This window comes from Temnothorax curvispinosus, unplaced genomic scaffold (genome assembly GCF_003070985.1).
Source record: "Temnothorax curvispinosus isolate PA1 unplaced genomic scaffold, ASM307098v1 QBEX01015898.1, whole genome shotgun sequence".
Classification (NCBI taxonomy): Eukaryota; Metazoa; Arthropoda; class Insecta; order Hymenoptera; family Formicidae; genus Temnothorax; species Temnothorax curvispinosus.
In genome coordinates this window covers 300,627-323,609 of record NW_020225678.1, presented here as the reverse complement: position 1 = coordinate 323,609, position 22,983 = coordinate 300,627, and the positions used below count along the sequence as shown (strand labels likewise).

The 22,983-nt window shown below is 34.8% G+C and overlaps 1 protein-coding gene and 1 long non-coding RNA gene across 8 annotated transcripts in view; one reads left to right on the top strand and one right to left on the bottom strand.

Moving 5' to 3' along the window:
• The window catches only part of LOC112466113 (hemicentin-1), a 163,369-nt gene that overhangs the window by 13,513 nt on the left and 126,873 nt on the right, over positions 1-22,983 (bottom strand). For 5 of the 7 annotated variants that reach the window (XM_025034009.1, XM_025034002.1, XM_025034006.1 and 2 more), the window contains exons 8-20: positions 20,443-20,554; positions 20,036-20,214; positions 19,326-19,670; positions 18,594-18,860; positions 17,807-18,163; positions 17,144-17,404; positions 16,615-16,872; positions 15,683-15,700; positions 14,904-15,044; positions 11,306-11,342; positions 5,055-5,494; positions 2,271-2,381; positions 1,164-1,285 (exon numbers count right to left, since the gene is read on the bottom strand). In XM_025034009.1, coding sequence (XP_024889777.1) covers positions 1,164-1,285; positions 2,271-2,381; positions 5,055-5,494; positions 11,306-11,342; positions 14,904-15,044; positions 15,683-15,700; positions 16,615-16,872; positions 17,144-17,404; positions 17,807-18,163; positions 18,594-18,860; positions 19,326-19,670; positions 20,036-20,214; positions 20,443-20,554 — 2,648 coding nt within the window. The remainder of the gene's footprint in view (positions 1-1,163; positions 1,286-2,270; positions 2,382-5,054; positions 5,495-11,305; positions 11,343-14,903; positions 15,045-15,682; positions 15,701-16,614; positions 16,873-17,143; positions 17,405-17,806; positions 18,164-18,593; positions 18,861-19,325; positions 19,671-20,035; positions 20,215-20,442; positions 20,555-22,983) is intronic. The other 2 variants (XM_025034003.1, XM_025034004.1) reach the window with 2 other exon arrangements.
• Positions 3,328-3,751, top strand: LOC112466120. Its single transcript, XR_003042104.1, has 2 exons — positions 3,328-3,502; positions 3,661-3,751. It is a non-coding gene; the product is annotated as an uncharacterized LOC112466120 (long non-coding RNA).

Genomic DNA, 22,983 nt, shown 5'->3' with positions numbered 1-22,983 from the left:
ATAGCTCACATAATGCTAAGAGTATACCAGTACAAAGAATAAAGTGCTCTCTTTCTCTCTCTCGTTGTTTTACATAAAATATTTTTCTATACGTATGCAGGAATTTCACGTGTAACAATAAGTTCTAGCTATTGAGATATCTCTTTGTATAATCGCTTCGTGTGCATATGACTTGTCGTAAAGTCCATTATCTCGGGAAATTTCACGGCTCTTCTGGTACGTAAAAGATTTCCAACTCGAATTATTCAAACGCAAACAGGAAAGGAAGTCAGTTGTGAAATGGTGAAATTAATTATTTAAACGTCTGCTCGACGAATCAATTAACCGCGATAACAGACGGCAACGAAGTGGGCGGACTCGTGAAAAGGGAGGGAGATGACGGACGCATTCGCGCGGTAATTCGATAAGGCGAGCGGAATATTATGACCTCGAGGACTAGCTATACGGTCTCTTAATTGCGAAAGGATGATTCGGAAAGTTATAATACTGAGAAGTAATATTATAGCCATTATAAGGATTGAACGGGGTTTCGGTAGCTGAGTTCGGTAACTCTTACAAAGTGAAGCACGAGCAATACGGAGGTACCGTATGTCGGAGCAGTAAGGCACTCCTAAGTGCCGAGAGGGTCTTCGGTAGGCGAAGGGGTTGCACGGTTGAAGGGTCGCGCTAATATCTACCCTCTTGGCCTTCCACCGCATTTCACTTGCTATCGCCTCTCGAATGTATTTGGTCAGAAAGGGATACCGTTAATCGACGAACTGTTCACGAAACTTGGTTGGCTAACTGGTGGAAATGCATCGAGAGGGTATCAGTCCTCTCGCTCGAGATCGAGCTCGCTCAATGCGCGATTCTCTCGAATCGTGCCGTTCCTCCAGCACAATTCAAGACGAGAGTCAGACAAAAGATCAATTAAATATCGAAGACGGTGTTCTTGAATTAAAATGTTTCTCTTTTCTTGCGTTTTAATTCAAAGAATGTTGATATCTAATTTTAATATATATGACAATATTGCAGATCGACTTTTTGCGACTGACACGTTTGCCATCGTTATTTTTTCAATAATCACGATAATATGGGAGTTGCAAATCGAGTATATAGCTCATGCGGTTTGATAAAGTGCTGTCTGTTTTTTTTTTTAAATAAAATAATAAAATTATACTAACCTTGTTAGGTGGCGCTTGGATCCCGTGGAAAGGTAAATTTTCGTAGAACGTCTTTGTTCCGGAGTCGGGAAGAACTTCCGACACGCTGTTCACATGATTGTTATTCGCGGCTTGATTGGGATCTGCAATTGCAAAAAAAAGAAGAAACGTCAGTAACGTTGCATAAATTGTCGCAAGGTGGATTGTCGACGACGACGGTAAACCCGACGATCCATAGAACCTGTGTTCCACTAACACATTCCGACTTAATCCAATAAAACGATGAGATTCTACTAGTAAAAAAAAAGTATAAAAAATAGAACAGTGTAACGAGATAATCGTAAAGCCCCAAACGGAATGGAATTCCGGATTGGATTCCACAATGTAGACACGAGATTAACAAATTCTGAGCAATCAATTGTAATTAATGCACTTTCTATAATTTACTCTTAAATTTTTAATCCATATTTCTATTTTTTCTTAATACTATAATCACGATGTTCACTGGAAACATATCGACACGCAGCAGAATGATAATATCGTGTAGCGTGTGTAGTTGATAAATAATTATCACGTATCTACTCATCAACAAAATCCTCTTGTACAAAGGATTTTGACGTTGCACATGATAAGAGAATTTATGTAGTTTTGATCATGTGAAAAAGATCGAGGACAATATCGCGATAAACGTTACCGCAGAAGAAACGCGCGGAATTATAGGCTACGGTATAAATCAGAAAATCGATAACATCTGTGATTAATAGTTGTTGTGTGATAAGTGAAATTTATGTGGCCGATTGTCGTGTGTACTTTATGCGGAACTATGAATTCTTGCGTGCGGCGTGTGTTATCACCTATAGCTAAATATCCTTCTATTGCGTACAGTACACTAACTGCGGCATTCGCGCGTACGTTTGTGTGTTATCTCTGCTTTCCGTATATCCTTTTTTCTGTCCGGTGATGTATGTGTATTTTTACGTGTACAGCCATAAAGTACCACATAATTAAAAAAAAAGAAATCTTGCCAAAAAAGGAAAAAGGTTGGGAAGGATTTTAAGTCAAAGTATTAGGCGAACAAATCAAGTTGCAAGCATGCACGTTGTGTATAAATATTATTTTTATGCATACCTGCTCCGGGTTTCTTTCGCTTACGAGACACGTTGCCACGATTTGGCTCGTAGGATGGTTCCACGCCGTGCAATATCCGCTGCCGCGGCACAATTCTCTTGTAAGTCACAGCTAAGGAACATATCAACAACAAGCGATATCAAACACATAAAGCCTTCCTCTCATGCGACAGCTTAAGCAAACATAAATTACCGCGTATATTAAAGAACACATAAAGAATAAATGGAATATTTATATCAAATTTTAAGGTTGTCAAAAAGCAATCACATGAAAAGGCTAAAACGGGACTTAGATTATATGATGTTCTTAAAATTAATGTGTTTCATATTTCTCTTGTAATTTAAAATGGAACAACTTTATATGTAAAAATTTTAAACTGTGCGCGTGCGTCTGTGTCTAGGAAATATAGAAACATTTGTTTTTATGACTTCTATTTATGATTTCTCTCTCTTTTTAAAAAATTATATTGCACATTAAATACAAATAAATAAAAAAAATCTGATTGTACATTTAACAAAGAAATAAAGAGACATGAGAAAGTTATTTAACAGCCTTTTTTAGAGCATACAAAAATGATAAATTATTTTAATAAAATCCGTGCTAAAAGGTACTTCATATTAGAGAATAATATAAAAACTTGAAAATCTCATTGACTATATTAACATTTTTGCGTTAATGGAAAGTACGTGAGCATATATTTTTGTATTAAATTTAGAATGACATGATATTTAATGTGTATTTTTTGACTAAAACACCTAACTTGTTAACATAATAGATTTAATCTTAGTATGCACTGTGTATTAAAATTTTGTTTTTGAACATTTTAAATTTTAATTTATAGACTAGCTAATAACAGCAAAGCTTTTGAATGAGCATCGTTCGAGATGTACTAATTGTAAGGTTGAACATCCCTTGGAACATGAAGTTCCTGCCGGTACCAGCGTGGAAAAGTTAGAAGGTTAATTACATGCCACATATACGCAGCTGTGTGCTTAACCCTTCGCCCGTAAACTGGGTCATAAATGGCACAAGCCGAAATTCAAGATAGAATACCGCCGAAATGAAAAGGGGGGGAAGGCTTGCCGTCCCTCGTAAAAAAAGTAGGTAGTGGGGAGAACTCATGCCCAAAGTTTCGTTGGAATTCGCCAGTGTGTGCTTGACCAGCAGCGAGTCAAAGTGCGTCCAGTGCCACTATTGACCCAGTTTACGGACAGTGCCAGACTTTCGTGCAAGTAAGTAAAATTAATTTAACGGCATTTTCATATTACTACAGTTATTTTTAACTTATATAAGTGATATTTTTTTATGATTGTGTATATTATATATACCTATAACCTCAAAATTTGAGTGGATGAAAACACGTGTAAAAAGAAATTACATGTACTTTCAGGGTACAATGGATGATCAAGCGACAAATATCAGATATTATTTACGAGAAAGACGATTTTATATGATTTTTTAATAAAATAATGTAAAAATTACGTTAAAAGTCTTATTTCTCCTTAACCCGAAAAAGGCCATTTTCAATCCTCAGAATAATTATACTTTTTAAAAATGACCCATATACAGAATTTTTTTCTTGAAAGTACACATATTTAACTATAAAACCTCGTTGGAATTTTTTATTTTGATTTAAAACTCAATGAGATATGATTTTTTTAATAAAAATGGATTTTTATCAATTTTTTGCATAAAGAATTATTTATAAACAATTTATCTTATAATGAATCGCTAAATAAACTTTGGGATTATAAAATAGGATAGTATACAAGTATTACAGAATTTTTTCAGATTTTTTGAACACTATTTACTAGGTCAAAATAACGACAGGACATTTATGACCCAGATTACGGACGATGCCAGTCAAATTATAGTTTACGGGCGAAGGGTTAATGAGGCTTCAAAGTCGTCTGCGACGTATGCAGAAAACACGCACCACGTACTTTCCATGTAACACGACGATGTTTTCATTAACTGAAATGTTAATGTTAACATAAAAGCATGTAAAAAGTCGAGAAAGAAAGTTACGGGTTACGGGTAATGACGAGAGACACAGCTAAACATAAAAAAAAAATTGTAGAAAATAACGTGGAATGAGGTTCAACTAATGCACGGTAAAATCAATAGTCTGAAGTATTGGCGAGTTATAACTGAATAAATATTATTCATATTTTGTATAACAAAGACATCGATAAAATATTCTATTATAGATACTTGTTATTGTAGTTGATAACACAGCCATCAGATCTTAACAGCGTCATTATATAGAAAAATTAATTTAATACAGATAATAATGAATTTAATACAAAAATATATGCTCACGTACTTTCCAATCACGCAAAAATGTTAATATAGTCAATAATATTTTTAGGTTTTTATGTTATTTTCAATGAAACGATCGTTATTAGCTTACTGAAAAGTTGGAATAATACTAACATCGTGAACGTGAAACAGGTCAGAGGTACATTTCGTTGACTTTGGATGTGGAAAAGCCGTTTGTCCCACCCATTTGTATTCACAAATATTTGCATCCGTTGGTACGAGACCATATATCTAGCTTACATTGTCATAAGCGTGTATCATATAATTTTTTGTACGATTAAAAATCACATTTAGATAGCTTTAAGACAAGGTACCAAAATAGACCAATTCGAAAATCTTGTTTGTGTCGACTGTGCTTCCAGGCAAGCAAGCAAGTAGTTGCAAATACAAACGAGTTAACGTTGGATGACACGTCGCAAAGTCGCGGGCAAATAGCCTCGACTCCTTTCCTACTGCTCTTACCTGTCTTTTCTCTGGATATACCGGGCAGGGTGGCCTGCTCTTTGAGCTGTACGCCAAACATAGCTTTTATCTTGTTAGCCCGGGCGAGCATACCGTCCTCGTTCAGACTGGTCATGCTGGCTGTCCTCTGGGCGGTTTGATCTTTCCTGCCGCGGCGGAATACCGCCCGCGCCGGATTACGACCGATCGACGACGACAACGACGTCTCGTCGAGGAAGCTCTGCCTGAGCGGCTCGTCGTTATGTTTGCCCACTAGCTCGTTACGTAGATTAGCCTCGTTCGCGCGAACGCTCAGGCCGGATCGCAGGCTGTGAGTTCGATTGATGTGCACCAGCACGCCCGGCTTCAAGGGCCATCGCGGCGCGGGCGCCGGCGTCGGCTGCGCCGGGCTTTGCACCGAGTGCGAGGATACCGTCGGACTGGGCGGTCCACCGTCTGGGCTGTATAACGATTGAGGTCACACGGGATAATTGAGCGGGTATATAAATGGGACGACGCCGGTGAGTTCTCAGTGATAAAATTAGAGGAAAGATCCAGGGGCATCCATTATAGTCGACCTTATAATGATAAATGAGATGTCCATTATAGCGTTGACCCGAGAAGGTTTTAAAGTAGATGCGACGCGTCAAATTGGTCGCACAAAACCTTTTCATATATTCCATTGATACGAACGTAGATTATGCAGGCAGGATGTGCTAAAAATTTGTATATCTTTTTAAAGGAAAGTTAAATTCATAATTATTTTTCATTCTAAATTTTTTATCGGTTAGAGATGCTAAGTTTTCGTTTAATAGCCATTAAAAACTCTTTGAGAAATGACATCTACTAAATTTATCATTAGAAAATCATTGCATTGTCCCATTTATGCAAGGATCTCAATTATCCCACTTGACCCGAGAGTTGTCGAGTGAAGTTAAACTGCCGTGCGAGAGAGTGAGAGAGATGAAAGATCAAATAAGCGAGAAAGCGGATTGAAAGATAAATCATTTGCCGAGAGCGGTCAAGCGTATTGCATTTGGCAAGATAATGAATAATGCTTTTTTAACAATTTTTGAACAAGTATACCGTTCCATATTCTAAAAAAATACTATAAAGTTTTGATAAATGAGAGTATATTTTTTGTGTCAAACTAATCCGTCCGCGAAATAAAATTTTCTCTAAGCGTCTCGGTGATGTTTTATTTTTAAGAAACAATGCTGCGTTCAGCTATCATACATCCCGAATTACATTATCTAAATGGGGAACATTGCGTGGCATGTCGTGTCTCCGGCGGGATCAGAGGACCTTAAAGACGGAAATAAATCTCGGTGCTAGAGAAATCCCCGTTGTAGTTCTACAAGAACGTTTGTCTTTCTTTTTCACTCGCGGATAAGGAAATTCTGATAAAGCGGAAGTTTGATCGATATATTGAATCCCGTGAATAAATTCATCCCCGTTAAAATACGCAACGATGATCAAGCGAAAGTTTATTTCCGTAAATCTGGAAAATAAAAGATATGAGGTTAAATGGATTGTATCATCTGTTTCATTGTACGCGCTTCAGACATTGCGTGCGTAACGAGCCCGGAATATAATTAATGTAACTAAGTAAGCTAATTATATTAATTGTAGAACTGTAAGAAGCGCGATATAACAATACGCGATTTAATCCGATTATAAATTCTCTCGAATAAGTTAGGATGACCTTTGCAGCAAATCTCCGCGGTAAATTTCACGAGTGCCGTTAAAAAGTTGACTAGCATTAAACTCGGAGAGCTGCAGAGGCGATATTGAAAATTATTGCAGCTTTACAAAGCATGAATATTGTTCCGAAGAACTATAATTGGCTTTCATAATCGTTATACGATATATTGTAAAATCGATAAAGAAATAAAACTGGTTTTAAAATCGTGTCCGGATTGGAATTGTATATACGTGAACTTCGGCGCGAAATTTCGGAGCTGCGCGGAACAAAGTCCTCAAGGGAATGGCAGAAAAATGTCGTCGAGAATACGAGAGTCGGGAAAGCGTCGTTGAGTATCGCCGTCAAGCGGGCGTAAGGTATAAAAGATTGCATCGCGGAAAACTACGATTGCTCTGGCACGATTCGTCGTACGACGTTTCCCATTCGGTATATTTTCCGCCAGTGACGTAGCCAAGGTTTACGAAACCTTCCCGTAGATGAACTTAAAGAAGAAGTTCACCTCACCCATCATTTCAAACAACGTCGATCTCTGTCGCCGTCCTTCTCTCAGTCTCTTTTTAGTTCTTCCGTTCCTTATTTTTCCTGTCATTTTATCTACTATTTTTTCTTTTTTTTCTTTTTTTCCTTTTTCTCTTTCATTTTTCCTTTTTCGCTTTTTCTCTTCTACGTCCTTTTTTTTTATCTTCTTTACTTTTACCTATTTTTATTTTATTCCCCCCTTTTCGTTTCGGAATCTTTGGTTACGCCCGCGCCATTGCTTTTTCGCTCGCCCATTTTGAAGCTTTTCCAGCACTTTACAGTTTTATTGCACGCTCCGTTTAAAGCTTGTCGCTGCGCTGCGTTACATCGCTCGTTAGATCGAACTTCTCTCGGTGGACGGCAATTATCGATGTGAACGGCGTGCTGGGCGTGCACGGTGTTTGTATTGGAACTAATTTAATGACTCGTATCCGCTAAATCGGACTTTGGCTTAGGGGAGGGGGGCCTTTTAAGCTTATCTGAAATAAAATAATTTGTCGAATGCGAACGGAGCATGCGGCGGCGACATACCTTTCGAGATTCGGTGCACGTGTATCAAATGCACTGATATGAGTGCGGCGGCAATCCATCAAAAGGGACTTATCGCGATGTCATACGTGAGCATATTTCTTGTTCGATTTATCACAGAGCTGTGACAAATGAGTGGCACAGGGAAGAAGTTACGATGTGATTGCGAAATTGCGCATTTCCAGAGATCGCGGCCGATACACCAATGGGTACACATGTTAAACCGTGAAATCGAGCTAATTCAGAAAATGGAACAATTATCGCCCGCTCGTTATACGAAATAGAGTACGCGTGCAGCGGTTTAATGTTTCCTCTGTTTACGCAACCGCATAATTTGGCATATGCAGACCGAACCAAGATATCAAGATACAATCAGTTTATAGATATTGTAGCAATAATTTAAGAAAAAAAATTGAGAAATCTTTTATCTTCACATGTATTTTCCAATAAAAATCTAGCAACGATTTAAGGAAAAAAATTGCAGAGAAATCTTTTATCTTCATATATATTTTCCAATAAAAATGTAGCAATAATTTAAGAAAAAAGCGAAGAAATCTTTTATCTTCATATATATTTTCCAATAAAAATCTAGCAATGATTTAAGAAAAAAAATTGCGATGAAATCTTTTATCTTCAAGAAGTATATCTTATCATCCAAGTCTATTCTGTTATTTACGATAATTTTTTCAACAACATTTTAATTATTTTCCAACAATTTTTATTACGTGTTTTTTTTCAAAATTTAATATCGGATAATTGTTTTTCATTATATTTCATAATACTTGTTATCAAAGAAGATATATCTATCCTGCATGGCGTACTACCTTGTGCTCGTGCAATTTCTATTTACTGCGAACATCAGATTTCTCTCCTACGTCTTTAAATGCCATGCAGGAATGAGTGCATCGTTCTACGTCCCGTTTAGACCCGGGGAAACAATTTGTACAGTGCAGTCCCTTTTGTCATTGTGAGTCACGCGACGTTTCTCCGTCAGTACTTCAACAATAAAACATCACCGACGCGTCCGCGTCGTGGTTGGTCGCGACGGTAGAATAAACACGTATGTTTTGCTTTATTCGAACAATTCTACGCTGAAACGTTATTTTTTTTAAATCAAGCTGACCTCGTCTGGAAGGCGTGAGACCGGAAGGTACCGCATGTTTATTGAGCGCACAGGACGATCGGCCCGTTGTGCATTCGTTACAAATGGACCCCTTGTAAACTTCCGTAGAAACACAACAATATCTCGGAGTGGAACTAACATCGACAAGAGAAAGGACTAAATTAAATGTAAACTCGGCGCGCAGCAGCTCGTAAACTTGGATGATAAGGCGCCATATCGTTATTGTGTATCAAAAATGTTGCGCATGCGATGAGAGACCTAGCGAGACAGAGAGAGAAAGAGAGGGAGAGATATGGCAAAAATGCGGATGCATTCTTTCTAAAAATATCGTAGTAAAGAGGCCTTGAGCGACGGCGTTTAAAAATATTTTCCAAGCGCTTCTTTGTAAGCAACGTATAACTCGTAACGTTACGTTGCAAGAAGGTTGCAGCGCAATTTTCAAACAATAAAAGGTTATACTCTTGGAATAATAGGCTATAGATAGGTAGAAAAATAAGATAATGTTAATCTTCATAAATAGTCGCGAAGGAAATTTCTTACACGATCGAGCTTTAATTACACTTTTTGTACATAAAGCGAGTTATAAATTGCAATTTTATCGCAATCTCTTTCGTTTTGCTAACGCGATCTAATTTAATTTCAAAATTGCTAAAACGCCGAGCTAATGGCATTCAAGATCGACAGATTCCCTGGAAACGCTTACCCTATATAATCCGTGCAACCCTCCACCTACCTTGTAACTTCGGCGATACCCCCAGCAATGGTTGCATGGTCATTACAAGCCGTATTAACAATTACAAGCTCTCTTCGCTGAATTATGCAAGAAGTTACATCCCCGCACACGGTAACTGCGTCACGTGAAAGAGCGTCGTGTAGAACATCCCGTTCGTTCTCGTGAACAACTAACTACCTACCTTGCTCGTACCAAGTTGACAGTACACTATTGTAAGCCGGAAGTAGCCGTTAAATTATGCAATAGGATATGTATTCAGGTGTGCAGAGAGAGAGGATCACTTCGAGCGAGATTTCAGATCGAAGACAAACTTGCATGCTATCGTGTACATGGAGCGTTAATGGAACCAGTTATTCTATAGCTTTACTCTTTACGCATTCACTGATCACCCCAGCTGTTTAACGCGAAATAGTTAATGGCGAAAAGTTGGTGTATGATACAAAGGGACGATATCACAATGAACCTAACAAATAAAATGATAAAGCGAATACATATAATTCGATGGTGATTACATTCCAACGAGTGCACAAACTCTATTATAACGCGTGTAATGTTTGTATAATGTATTTGTGTTTGCATCGTGCCGATCCATTAATAAATTCCTGCAAACACTTTGGTAAAAAGCCATGTTGTTAATGATAAAATTTAATATTCAATTAATTAAGAAAACAAAAATATTTAATTTTTTAAATAAAACTTTTAATATACTTATTTTATTAATTACTATCTATTTGCAAAATTAAATATTATCCAAAAGTGTTATTCTTATAAATTATTATATATTTGCATATAAAACTTTGTATGGAAATAACTGTAATGATTTTATTTCGTGATATACACGCAAGATACAATTTTCATTTCTAGATGTATACACGGAGAGAATTTTTTGTTATATTTTACCCTTAAATTCACTACAAACTTGGGACAACTTGGTAACCAAGGAATTTTTAAAATATACAATACAAAGATTTTTTACAAACAACGTGGTAAAAATTACCAAGCAGATTGGTAAATTTTGAAAAATTATTGAAATTTCCTAGATATATTTTAGTAAAATTAATCAAACATATTTTATATTTTAATGTAATAGATATTATTATAATATTTTTTATTATGGTGAATATTAATCAGAATAGCTCGTATAAAATTCTTGGTGGTACATGTTATCCCACAACTACCATGATTTCAGGGTAAATTTTAAGAGAAAATTCTCTCCGTGTAGAATTGCTTCTCCATTCTGCTTTTTCTAATTATTTCTGCTGTGTAATGCAATTAAAAACTATGAGTCATTAACTTTTCTGTAGTGTATTGATTGAGGAAACTTATTTCCTAAAATTTTTGGGAAGCTTTTTGTATAGTCATTCGATGGAATGTAACTATTTCTATTGAAGAATGCCCACAAATAACAGTAATTTCCAAACAATGTATCTCTATAGAACTACTTACAACATAATAATATAACATGCATTCTACCCAATTACAGAGAGCTATGTGTTTCGTAAATCGAAAAACGCATTCAATCCTTGGCAAATTAGTAACTTTTTTCATTATATAGCGTTTATATGCGTGCAGATTTAATAAAGCCCAATGCCGGTAAATTAAGACCGATTTTTTAACTAAAACAACTTAAATAGAAAACGCAGTGTGCTGCGGTTTGTACTTACTGTTCGCGTTCCTCCAGATGGACCACCCGAGTACTGTCTGTGTTTTGTTTAGCAAGTCCAAATTAAAAAGTAGAGCAGAAACGAATCAGTTTCGTGTTAGTGAAAACTACTGAACAAACGCATGCTTGGCTGCCATAACGTTACAACTGTTATTAACCCTCACAAGTCACACTTACGCCACAGCGCATTGGGGTCACACTGGGTCTTTTTTACCCGAGCGATTTTGAAACGCTTGTAACTTCAAGTCTAAGCAAGCTTTTGGGACGTGTTTTTTTTTTAAATTCATCGCCAGATTCTCAGAAATACGACTGTTTAGTTTGTTTTGCTCTAAATTTTATCCTTTTTTTTGTATTTTGAAAAATATGAAGACATTTTTTTTTTAAACTGATTTTTTTTCAAACTGTTGTTTCTCCTTTAAAAATTAAAAAAAATAAACTTTATAGGTGGTCATTTTAAAGCTGAAGACATGTACTTTAAGGTTGTATAAGCCATTTTTAAAAAAATTTTTAATTAAACAATTTTTTTTTTGATTGAAAATCGGTATTTTTTAAAACGTATTTTTCGTGCATGTACGTTTGTTTTTGTCAATAAAATTGAAAAAAAATTATAAAAATCATTATTTAAACTTTTTTTATCATTAAATAATGATTATTTAAAGAGAAAAAAAGTATGTGTAAAGTATTGGGTGTACAAGTGATTAAGAAAAAATTTATTTTCAAAATTTTTATTGAATTGAATTTTTATTAAAAATTGAATTTTTATTCAAAATTTTTATTGAATTTTTATTGAATTTTTTTATTTTTATTTTTTGCTATGCGTCTCACGCGCGCACGTGTCTCCATATTGCTGGAAAACAATCACATTTACATTATAAATACTCCAATTATAAAAAAAAAACATTACACGTATACAAAAACACTTTAATTCACTTCAAATAAAATGTGTTCACTTCAAATAAACCTGTATTTTGGATTTATTATAATGACGAAATTGAGACACTGAAGTCACACTGGGTCTTTTTTACCCGACAGGAGATTTCGGACGCTTCCTGCTCAACAGGCAAACCAGCACTGGAGCGACACTTGTGGGCCTTTATTTCAACTACCAAAAAGCGATTTTTCCAGCTACTAACCAACTTTCCCCCCCTCCCCTATTTGGAGATATACGCATGTGTTGAGTTGGCGTCGGGTAAAATCGACCCAGTGTGACTTGTGAGGGTTAATTATGGACAAAGCTTATGTGAATACTTTTTAGAAAATAATTTGTAAGGTAAAATAATTTTTTTTAAATATACATATTATAAAATTACTAAAGATGCATAATTTTCAAAGCAAATTTAATATTATATATTCTACATTGTGATGGAAATGTTTTAAATAATTAAAGCGTATGTGTTAAAAATATTAGCCAAATATTATTTGAAATAAATAAATGTCCAAGCACTGAGAAACAGCGTAGCAATTAATATAATAACATTATAATAATATATTATTATCCCGTACATACTAATTCTGTTGAATTCTACATGGCCGTTGAATGTTTGGTTTGCAAAAGTTATATTGTCAAAATTACATGCAATTAATTAAAATAATCGCGAGAAAGTTGGAAATGAGATTAAAAAAAACTTCAGCAATTAATTAGTACTGCGGATGCGAATATACTCTTTGCAATTATTATGGCACGATTAACTATAAGTAGTAACTGTACTGAGAAAGGCACTGAAAATAGGTTCCGTTATTCTCTCTAATTGACGTTAATTTTACTGTTTTTGAATATGTGTCATAAATTAAATTTGTGAAGTAATATTTATAGCGAACAAGAATATATTGCTTGATAAGTGTATAAGAACTTTGCACGTATATCGATCGTCGTTAATTAATGCTTATTCTTACACGCGGTAATACATATTTGAAATCATCAATAATGACTAAAATCTTGTTAAAGAGTTCAGACTAATTTGTGTTGCTAGTCCAAAAGCGATTTGATGATATTATGGTACGGTTTCATTTATAACAGAGAATCATTGTTGCTTATTGTTAGTGTACTTATAATTAGATGTGATTGATGTTATATATTATTCTCTTCTCTATTAAAATAATACGTGTAAAATCATATAAGGTCTCTTTGGAAACCGATAAGTATTCATCAGTAATCACGTATTAATTTAAAATAAATTTAACTTGTGATTTGGAAAAGTTCTTTAATTTGATTCATTTCCCAGACAGACTAAATTCATATTAAAATAGTTTCTATTTATTTCCTTTGTCAATTATTATTATCTACAAAATTAGATTTAATATATAAAAAAATTTTATATATGTATATATCAATTAATTTAATTTGCGGTCTTATGTTTATTTTGAATTATTTTAATGAGAATTAATATCAACATATCGCAATAGTATTGTTATAATTTATGTTTTAAATTACATTGATAACAAAAAAAAATTATTAAACTCAAATTAACATCAACGTTATAGCAGCGTAGCATGTGTTTCTTCTTAATTGTTCATATATATTTCCATCTAAATGGAAATTTTACGTTGTTTAACTACTTTATACAGAAATATCAAATAGTGAGCATGCTTTTATTCTATTTAGCATAAACTATATAAGGTAATATAATATTGTATACAATGTGTGATCTACATTTGTTTGCGCGGAATGAGTTAACAGAACTTTGTCAAGAAAAAAACGTTTTTTTTTTAATAATATACTCGTTCTGTGAATATGTAAATATCACATGAATAAGTCAATTTTATGTTTTGCATCATGTGATTGAAATATTTTGATATATACTTACGATTACACGTGATTCGAGCCATTATTTGTTACCATTATTAAAGAAGCTTTATCAAATCGAATTAAATTGTTACAAAAATATAAGGCAAACACAAATAATCAGTTAATAACTTTAAAAACTCAAAAAAGATAATTGGTGCGTTAACTACAATGGGAAAATACTTTTTACATTAATAAAGACAATATACTAAGAATGTGAACACAGAGATAATATTACAATACGTTTTACTGGTGGGAATAAAAAGATATATCGTCAAGGCGTACGGAAGAAACATCATTATAGTTTGAAATGTTATTTTCTGTGTCTAATTGTAGTAATTATTGATTTAGGATGACTAATATATTTTAAGATAAAGATATATTGATATCCACGTTTCGTGCTTATGTGCTGCGTTATGTGCTATTTTGGATATAGGTATATATGTACAGATGTAAAACATCTGATATATATATCTCTCTTATTAGATTGTCATAATGTAACTATAACGGTTATAGGCTGTTGGATCGGATTTCTTCGAAGTCTTATCAAAAATGTATTTCGAATGCAAATATAACACAGACTCGGATCTTATTTGAAATAATCAATTTCTCGAGAATGCAATAAAATAAGTTATTCTCATAATGTGACAAAATTTAAAAATTGCACTATTCTCGCGCTCGTCGAAATAACTATATAAATTATCAATTCGTCGTGAAAAGGGCTCAAAGAAATCTCATTTTACGATCTATGTCATGCAAATCGCTGCGATGAGCGAACGATCGCAGATAACGACATAATATATTAGAGATAACTTACATTTCATTTCGCTGCGTTTCCGTCGGCACACGATGTAAATGGTCACGCCGATTAGTATTAGGACTAGTATCATGATCACCGTCACTACGATAATAATCAGTAGCAGGTTACCCTCCAATTGATGCCACCAAGGTATATGACCTGTAACGCGATAGGTCGTAATGTACAATAATCGATAATGACATGTAAACATGATATGTACAAGGATAATGATGCATGAATGTTATTTCCATTGTTTCTACCAAGATACGAAACCTACCAAAAGCGATACAATAAGCAACGAAAAATAATTCATTTAATTTATTTGTTTGACAACTTTTGCTGTAGATAAATATATCAAGTATCGCTAAAGCTCCAAAAAAATGTCTAAAATTATGCACTGAAATAAAAAGATACTAAAAAGATACTTGAAAAGGATGGTATGTATTGCATTTTAAATTCATATAGCTGGTCTATAGAAGAATTTGTTGTTTGCGTTATGATAAGATGCAACATTTTACAAAACATTTTAATTTTAATTTTATTTATTTGCGTAGTGTACTTGTTTATCGCGATATATTTTATTACGTTTAAAACCGTAATTAAATTATTTTTATTACGCTTAAAACTGTAATTAAATTTTTGTTAAAATTGAGAAAAATAAGAAAAACAGATCGTATATTGCCGCAATATATTGGATACTAAATAATAATTACATACACGTGCACAGATAGTATAAATTACATATAAAATATAATGTATTTATACACAAAATTTGAAGTGACATAGGCACAACTTACTTTTAGTTCCATGGTGGGCTGTAAAGCGATAAATTCTTCTAAATATTTGTGATTGACAGATAAAAAATTATTACCTTATTACAAGTTAAAAGAATAATTATGTAAATGTGTTGCAAATTCATCCTCAAAAATATTAAATAGTTATTGAATATAATATGAATAAAGAAATATTCATATTACGAAATAGTTGTAGTTTTAATTTATATGAGATATCTATATGAGATTATATTAATTATATTAACCCAATTAAGAATTTAATCGACTGTACTGGCAATGATTATAATCGTGGCAACGATTATAATCGTCGTGACAAATCGTCACCGCGTTTCGACCAAGGATTCTGGTTATTCTAAAATTGATGTAATTTTAGATGGTTATAATATAAGCATCTTAATTAAATAATTAAATTTATTGCGTAAAATATTACCTCAGCCAGGGTTCGAATCTGGAACCTTCCTCATTCCGTGACGGGTGTCGATCACGATTATAATCATTGCCAGTACAGTCGATTAAATTTTTAATCGGGTTAATTATTGACTGGCGAAGTAAATGTTACTTATTCGGTTTAATTATATTAATTTTATTGTAGATATTTTAAAATTTATATTACACTACGTTATTATAAAGATTTGATTCGATTTGATTGTAATATGTACATGTGCATAAAATTCATTCTTACAATATATAGTAGGTAATTTTGTTTTTTTGTAATTTCTGTGCACGATTGCTACAAAAAAATTTTTGTATTATATTGAGATTATTTTTTTTTCGTATATTTTTTCACATTTTTATCGATATAGAAAAATTATTTCGGAATCCGACAATGGTTTCTAATAATAATCCAAACAAAAACATCTCGAAAAGTACTGCTGCTATTTTTGCAGATGTATGCGCGATATCAGCAAATCAATGAAAAAGTTCGTTGTACCAACCTGGTATGTCGCGTTCACACGCTACGGAGTGACCGATTGTGTTGTTCGCCACGCACACGTATGTCCGGAAGTTAGTGACTGAGATATCGAGGGGCATGTAACTTCTTCCGTTTCGCTTTTCCGCGACCTGCTCCAGCGTGTCGTTTTCGTTCTTCAATGACCAAGTGAAATCTGTCTCTTTCGGATTGGCAACGGCTGAACAAACGACGTAATCCTTGCCCTCGAATCGTTCTTTCTCTATGTGGCATTCCGGTTTAACTGCATAGAAAATATGGCATCATTGTTACATGTTGGAAGAAGTGAAAAATTTAAGATTATTTTTTGAAGGATGTATGATTAATAACGATATTTTAAGGAAAACGTAAAAATCTCAACTTTTGCATTAAAAAAAAATAGTCTAGGTTTAGACAGATAAGAAAGCAAGATTAAATATTCTTTTATACGTCTCTTTTTATAAACTGCATGAATGTAGAAGTGCGAGACTTTTTTGATTATTCGTTTGAAAGTCTAAAGACGCAGTGGAACGTACATTGCACATTCATGATCATGGAGATATTCAAGGAGCCATGGCGATTCGACGCCTCGCAGTAGTAAGTGCCGTTACTGCGCCGTGGTACTGGCATTTTCAAGTCAAACACGTGGCCTTCCATAATGGTATCAGTGGATCCTTCGCGGAACCATCGAAAGTTTGCTTTCGGTCGCGCCGTCGCGTTGCACTCAACAGTCTCCGGTATCGTGTCCACTGTCACATTGATTATCTTCCTCGATATTGTGATATCCTCTGGAGGGACTTGAATAAAAAATTTAATTTAATTATCTATATATATATATAAATACAAAAAAATACAAAAAGTCTGCGCGGTATAATTTTAAATAGAAAAAATAAACTTTTATTTAATTGTATATTTTTTTCTCCTAATTTACAAAAATTTTTCTTATGTGCTTGAAATAACTTTACAGAAACTCGTTCGCATTTTATATTTGCAATAAATATATTAAAAATTAAGTACATTAAGTTAAGCGTCCTTTATACTTGTATAACATTATGTTTAGAAAATTCTTTTATGGCGTGTGGAACGAGATCTTTGTTCTTTTCGCAATCTCGTTAAACAAATGGACCGTTATATAAAATCGAATATAAGCAAGTAGAGATATCGCCGCGCAAAAAAAGAAAGATTCGAATGAAACGTACACTCGACGTGAAAGTGAGTACTACTCTCCACGCCCGCGCCGATCTCGTTGCTGCTGCTCTTGCAGGTGAATTTGACGTTGTCCTCGGTACGGTCGAGCTGACCGTTCGGCCAGACCGTCAGATTCCATACGAGGGTCGATTGGATGCTCTCGAAGTCGTTGGTCCTTGGGTCGGGCGGATGATAAACGTTCGACACGTAGTATCGATTCGTTTTCGAGAAGTCTATGGGAATGTCATCCCTCAGCCAGGAAATATTGCAGATCGGGGCGCATTCGACCCAACACATGATGCTCACGTTGGGCGAGTTGTAGACGTAGCCGCGATACGAGTGTAGCGTCTTAATGAACGTCGGGGCCGCTAATGAGAAACGATAACTCTCAGTTAAAGTTAATGGGATTTGTCATTCAATAATTATGAGAAACGTCGAACGATCTGTTACATAGCGTACAGGAATAGAAGAGCACCGTTTATTATAAAACATTAATGTTTACGTCAGATTGAGAGAATGGACATTTACATATGCTATATTAGGCAGTGTCTGAATAGAATTTAAATAACAGATGAGGAAATACCTAGCTTATGTGTAATGTATAAAATTATCCAGAGTTTCTTCCAGAACTCCTAAATTTAATTTTGACTAAAATAGACATTTTTAGTGTATAAGCAAAGTAAACTAAATTATTTGAATCCGTAAATATGTTATTGTTTGTCGGGCTTTAAAATGTCTCACCATGAAACTCAATAATTGCTGGATACGGTTTTAGACGCATTGACATATGTCACTCACCAGATACATCGATAAACGTTGTGGCCGGCTCTCCGTCACCGGCTTTGTTGTAAGCCAGACACGTGAAATTCGCCTCGGTTTCCAAATTAACTGACTCGATGAAGAGCTTGGCTTCGTTCTCGTCTGGAAGTCGGTGCCAGCCGCGCAGCCACTTGAAGCCCGACACCCTCGGTCGGCCGGGATCCAAAACGAAGCAAGTGATGGATAACGCTTGTTTCTTCACCACTTGCCGCGGTTCGTACGTTATCGACGCCGGGCCGGGCTTATCTGCGGAAATGTTTTCAGGGAGATGCAGAGAGTGCGAGAGAGAAACTGGTATAAACGTGCTAAATGTAATCCAATTACTGTAATAAGATATCATATACATGTACAAGATAAAGTTTCGCAATCGATAATTTATCGTTACCGCTTCAATAAATAATTAGTGCCGAGTATAAATAATCGCTTTTACAACGTGTTATTTGATAATATGTTACAAATTCGAGGCCCGAGAGTATTACTTATAATATCATATTATTCATAAATGTCAATTAATAATTTATGTAAAATCAAAATATTGAATATACGGTAATATTCATATAATTTCTGTTTGTCGCTGCAAAAAACGTATACGAAATTCGAAACACGCGTATAATGGGCATAACGTATTATAGCTGGAAATGTAATAGGTGTCACCAGTTTCTCTTCCATCACCGCGTAACACGAGTGAGTGACACGTGACAGAGGACTTACAATAAACTATGACAGGCGTGCTCGGAGAGACCGGTCCCCAGCCAGCCTCGTTTTTCCCCTCGCAGGAGTAGTTGCCGTGGAAAGTGCGGCCGACAGATTCCAGCAGCAGCTTGCTGGGGTCGATGTCACAGAACGCCGACGATTCCTCGGAGCTGGTTGTCATGGCAGTGCTGTTCCTCGAGCAGTCCGGAAGTTCTTTCAATAGATCTCCGTCCAAATACCAACGGACGGCTGTCAGTATCGCCGGATTGCCGGCGTCGACCTCGCACGTTAACGAAACGTTTTGACGATCCGCCTCGTTCACAGGTATATCCGGATCCATTATCACCTCCACCACCGGCTTATCTACATGATAAAACGGGATATATACATCCGCGCCGGTATATAAATCTCGTGTGCGAGTTCGAAAGTACGTCGCGCGCCGCGAACTCCTCTCTCCAAACTTTATTTCCCGATGTAATCGCATAGCTTTCAATGAAGCTGTCGTTTTCTAATAAAAGGATAAACTACGCTCTGCTGAAAGCTACCGCCGCGAGAAATAAGAAGATAAGGTTTCGCCGAAAGTACAATGGGATTCTTTCGGATTTAGATTTATTACTAACCGAAGCTTTATAATCCGTGTGAGATTGTAAGTGATTTTAGATTTTATCGACTGCTTTATGTTACATTCCACGATTGACTGTTGCTATCTGTACTGTTGTTATACGTACAAAAGACCGAAACCTGTACGGTGTCCTCGGAAACGGTTGAGCCGGCGCTGTTTTCCAAGATGCATTTGTAAGAACCCATGTCGCTAGGAGTCGCGTTTTTCACCGTGAGTGCCGTTTGTTCCGAGATTCCACCGTCATAATGCTCTTCGTTTAACACTAATTCGTCGTCGTCTCGCAACCTGCATCACCCCATTAAGAGAGACAAATAAAACGAAGAAATAGCGCTAATTTATATTCTTTAAGACGTAAAAGCAGCGACAATAGAACAAAAATGTCTTTAATTCTACTGTTAATTTATCTAACAGAACCGATCTTTAATTCCCACAGGAAAATGATCGCTATTCTAAAGAATTAATTCAAGCTAGTATACATATATGTATATTTATATAATAATGGTCAACACTTACCATGTCACCTTTATTAGCGTAGCCGGATTTGCCTCGTAGTCGCAGAATATTAAAAAGTCGTCTGTCTCGTTAACAGTTATGTTGTTTGGCTTCATTTTAATTATCGGTGGATCTATAAACATAAAACAATGAATATTACAAATACAAACAATAAAAATCTAGATTTAGCCACAAAGATAGAACATTTGTCAAAATTCCAATAAAGGAGAAGAAAACGTGATGATAGCTAAATCTATTTAATTAAAAACAAATAACTCGTATTATTCTTGAACGCTAATAAGTTTAGTACAATTTATAATATATTGGCGCATATTAATTCTATGAATATTTGTCGAGTTAATATTGACAATTGAATATTTTAGGCACAGAGAGATTAAACTAACATCTCGCTATAATATTATAGGAATAGTATAGGAATATCGACTGCAAAATGACATCAGTTTAATCTTTCTTGAAATCTTGCCTTATTTAAAAAATCAAGCGCTTTTAACGGCTTTACTTTTTTATGAAGTAAAAATTTCTCCTCTTCTCTCGATATCTAAAACCGTAAAGATCGTTTTATCTTCACGACTGCTTTTTGTCCAAGATGGATAATGCCAAACTTAAATTGAATGTAAAATTTAGATGCACTCGGGGTCACGATATTATGCACTTAACGCGGGTCCTAGAAAACGGAGGGGATATATAAAACAAAATTCTCGCGTAAATACGTAGACGCGAGAGTTGCTGTCACGATGCAAGCCGGAGAGTTGGAAACGTGCCAAACTCGATGTCTGGAGTTTCTCGTTTCCAATCCATGGGTAGTCCTCGTTCTGGCTGCAAAACGAAAGTTTCTTCGCCATTTCGCACTGTAACTGGAAACATCAGGGAGATACACAACCGTCCGTCTCTTTTTGCCCGTGCTCCGTGCTCGCGTAATCAAGACATCACGTTTTCAATGCAGAAAAAAGTTGTAACTCCTGATTTTAGAGTTGGACGAGTCATAAATCCGTAACAACTAATATTTTTAAAAAAGATAAGCTGTATATAGAGTTATTGTGGGATGTGTGATAGAAAGAAATAATTTTTTAATTAATTATATTTAATGTAAAATAGTTATTTTAATTCCTTAAATTGTGATTTCTTTCCGAATAATCATCAATCTTTGATATGATTATGACTTTGTGAGTATATTGTGAATTATCACATTGTAAATATATTTATATTTTTAAATTTTAAATACGTAATATCAGAGAAATTTCAGAAATTTTTTTTAATGTTCCGAAATAAAATTACGTTACATTTTCGAAAATTAAGCTATTCCATCACAAGAAAATATTGTAAAAGTATCCGCTGGTATATCAGCACAAGTTATCCGTCTATTGCGTATTGATGTTGATTTACCGAAGCATGCAACTGGAAAATCGTATAAGCGTTGCGCGACTTGTACGAGCCAATCTCTCGAAAAGGTAAAAGATAAATGTTTATCAGACGGTCAAACGAAAAATATTCTTGAATTATGAAACTTCTTAACTTCTATCATTTCAAAATCTTTAATCTTTCGTTCTTTTTGAACACATTTGCCTTGGCTTCTGTAGCGTATCGAAGTAATTGAAGTCTGCGTAGATTGAAGTCTGAAAGATTTTTAATTATATCTTTATTTTTATTTCTCTAAAGTTTCGCTAAAATTACGATCTATTTTCGGAAAGTTGTCGACTTTGAGTATAAAAATATAGATGGCCGGAAGTCTCTGCAAAGAGATAATAGAATAATCTCCAGTTCTATCGCAATTTCTTAATTAAAACGTAAAACGATGGGTTACGTCTTAAAATCTCGGGTCCAGCATATCCTTGTCGTGATTGTATGTAAATTTTACGTTTTTATTGCGAAAACAAGAAACGAGTTTTCGAATTCAATAGCAAGTTAAGATTCTACTGATTGCTCGCGCTGCCAACGTCAATTTGCATAGTATTATGCTGATGAATAGCGAACGGGTGTGTGTAGAGTTATTTATTTAAAGGATTTAGTTCATAAGGGCTAAGTGTATGCAAATGTTAATAACCGCTCTTGTAGCTCGCGCAGTTTCCCGTAGATGTAGAATATGCTCGCTGCGGCACGGAAATGTGTGAATTTCGGGTAATAATGCAATCTTGTTGCAACAGTCGCTATTTTAACGCTATCGTAATTGTAACTATTAAAAATTACGGATTATAATTTATGCGCTTTTATTGTTACTTATGAAATAGATAAAATCAGTTATTATATCTGATTCAATGTACTTGTGAGATTCTTGGATATTTGCTTATTGTTAGAGCAAATTGGATTTCGTCTTCCGTGAGCCAATCCAATTCCATTCGATTCCATATGACAATTTTGTTTCTAATCACTTTGTGATTAAACTTAAAAATATATATATATGTAATATGTATGTAATTATAATTATATATACTTTTTCTTAGAGTTTTACAATACTTGCGATAAGTAAATAAAAAATAAATAATCATAAAAAGATTAAAATCATATAGTTGTCATACTGATAAAACTACAAAATACTGCTACAAA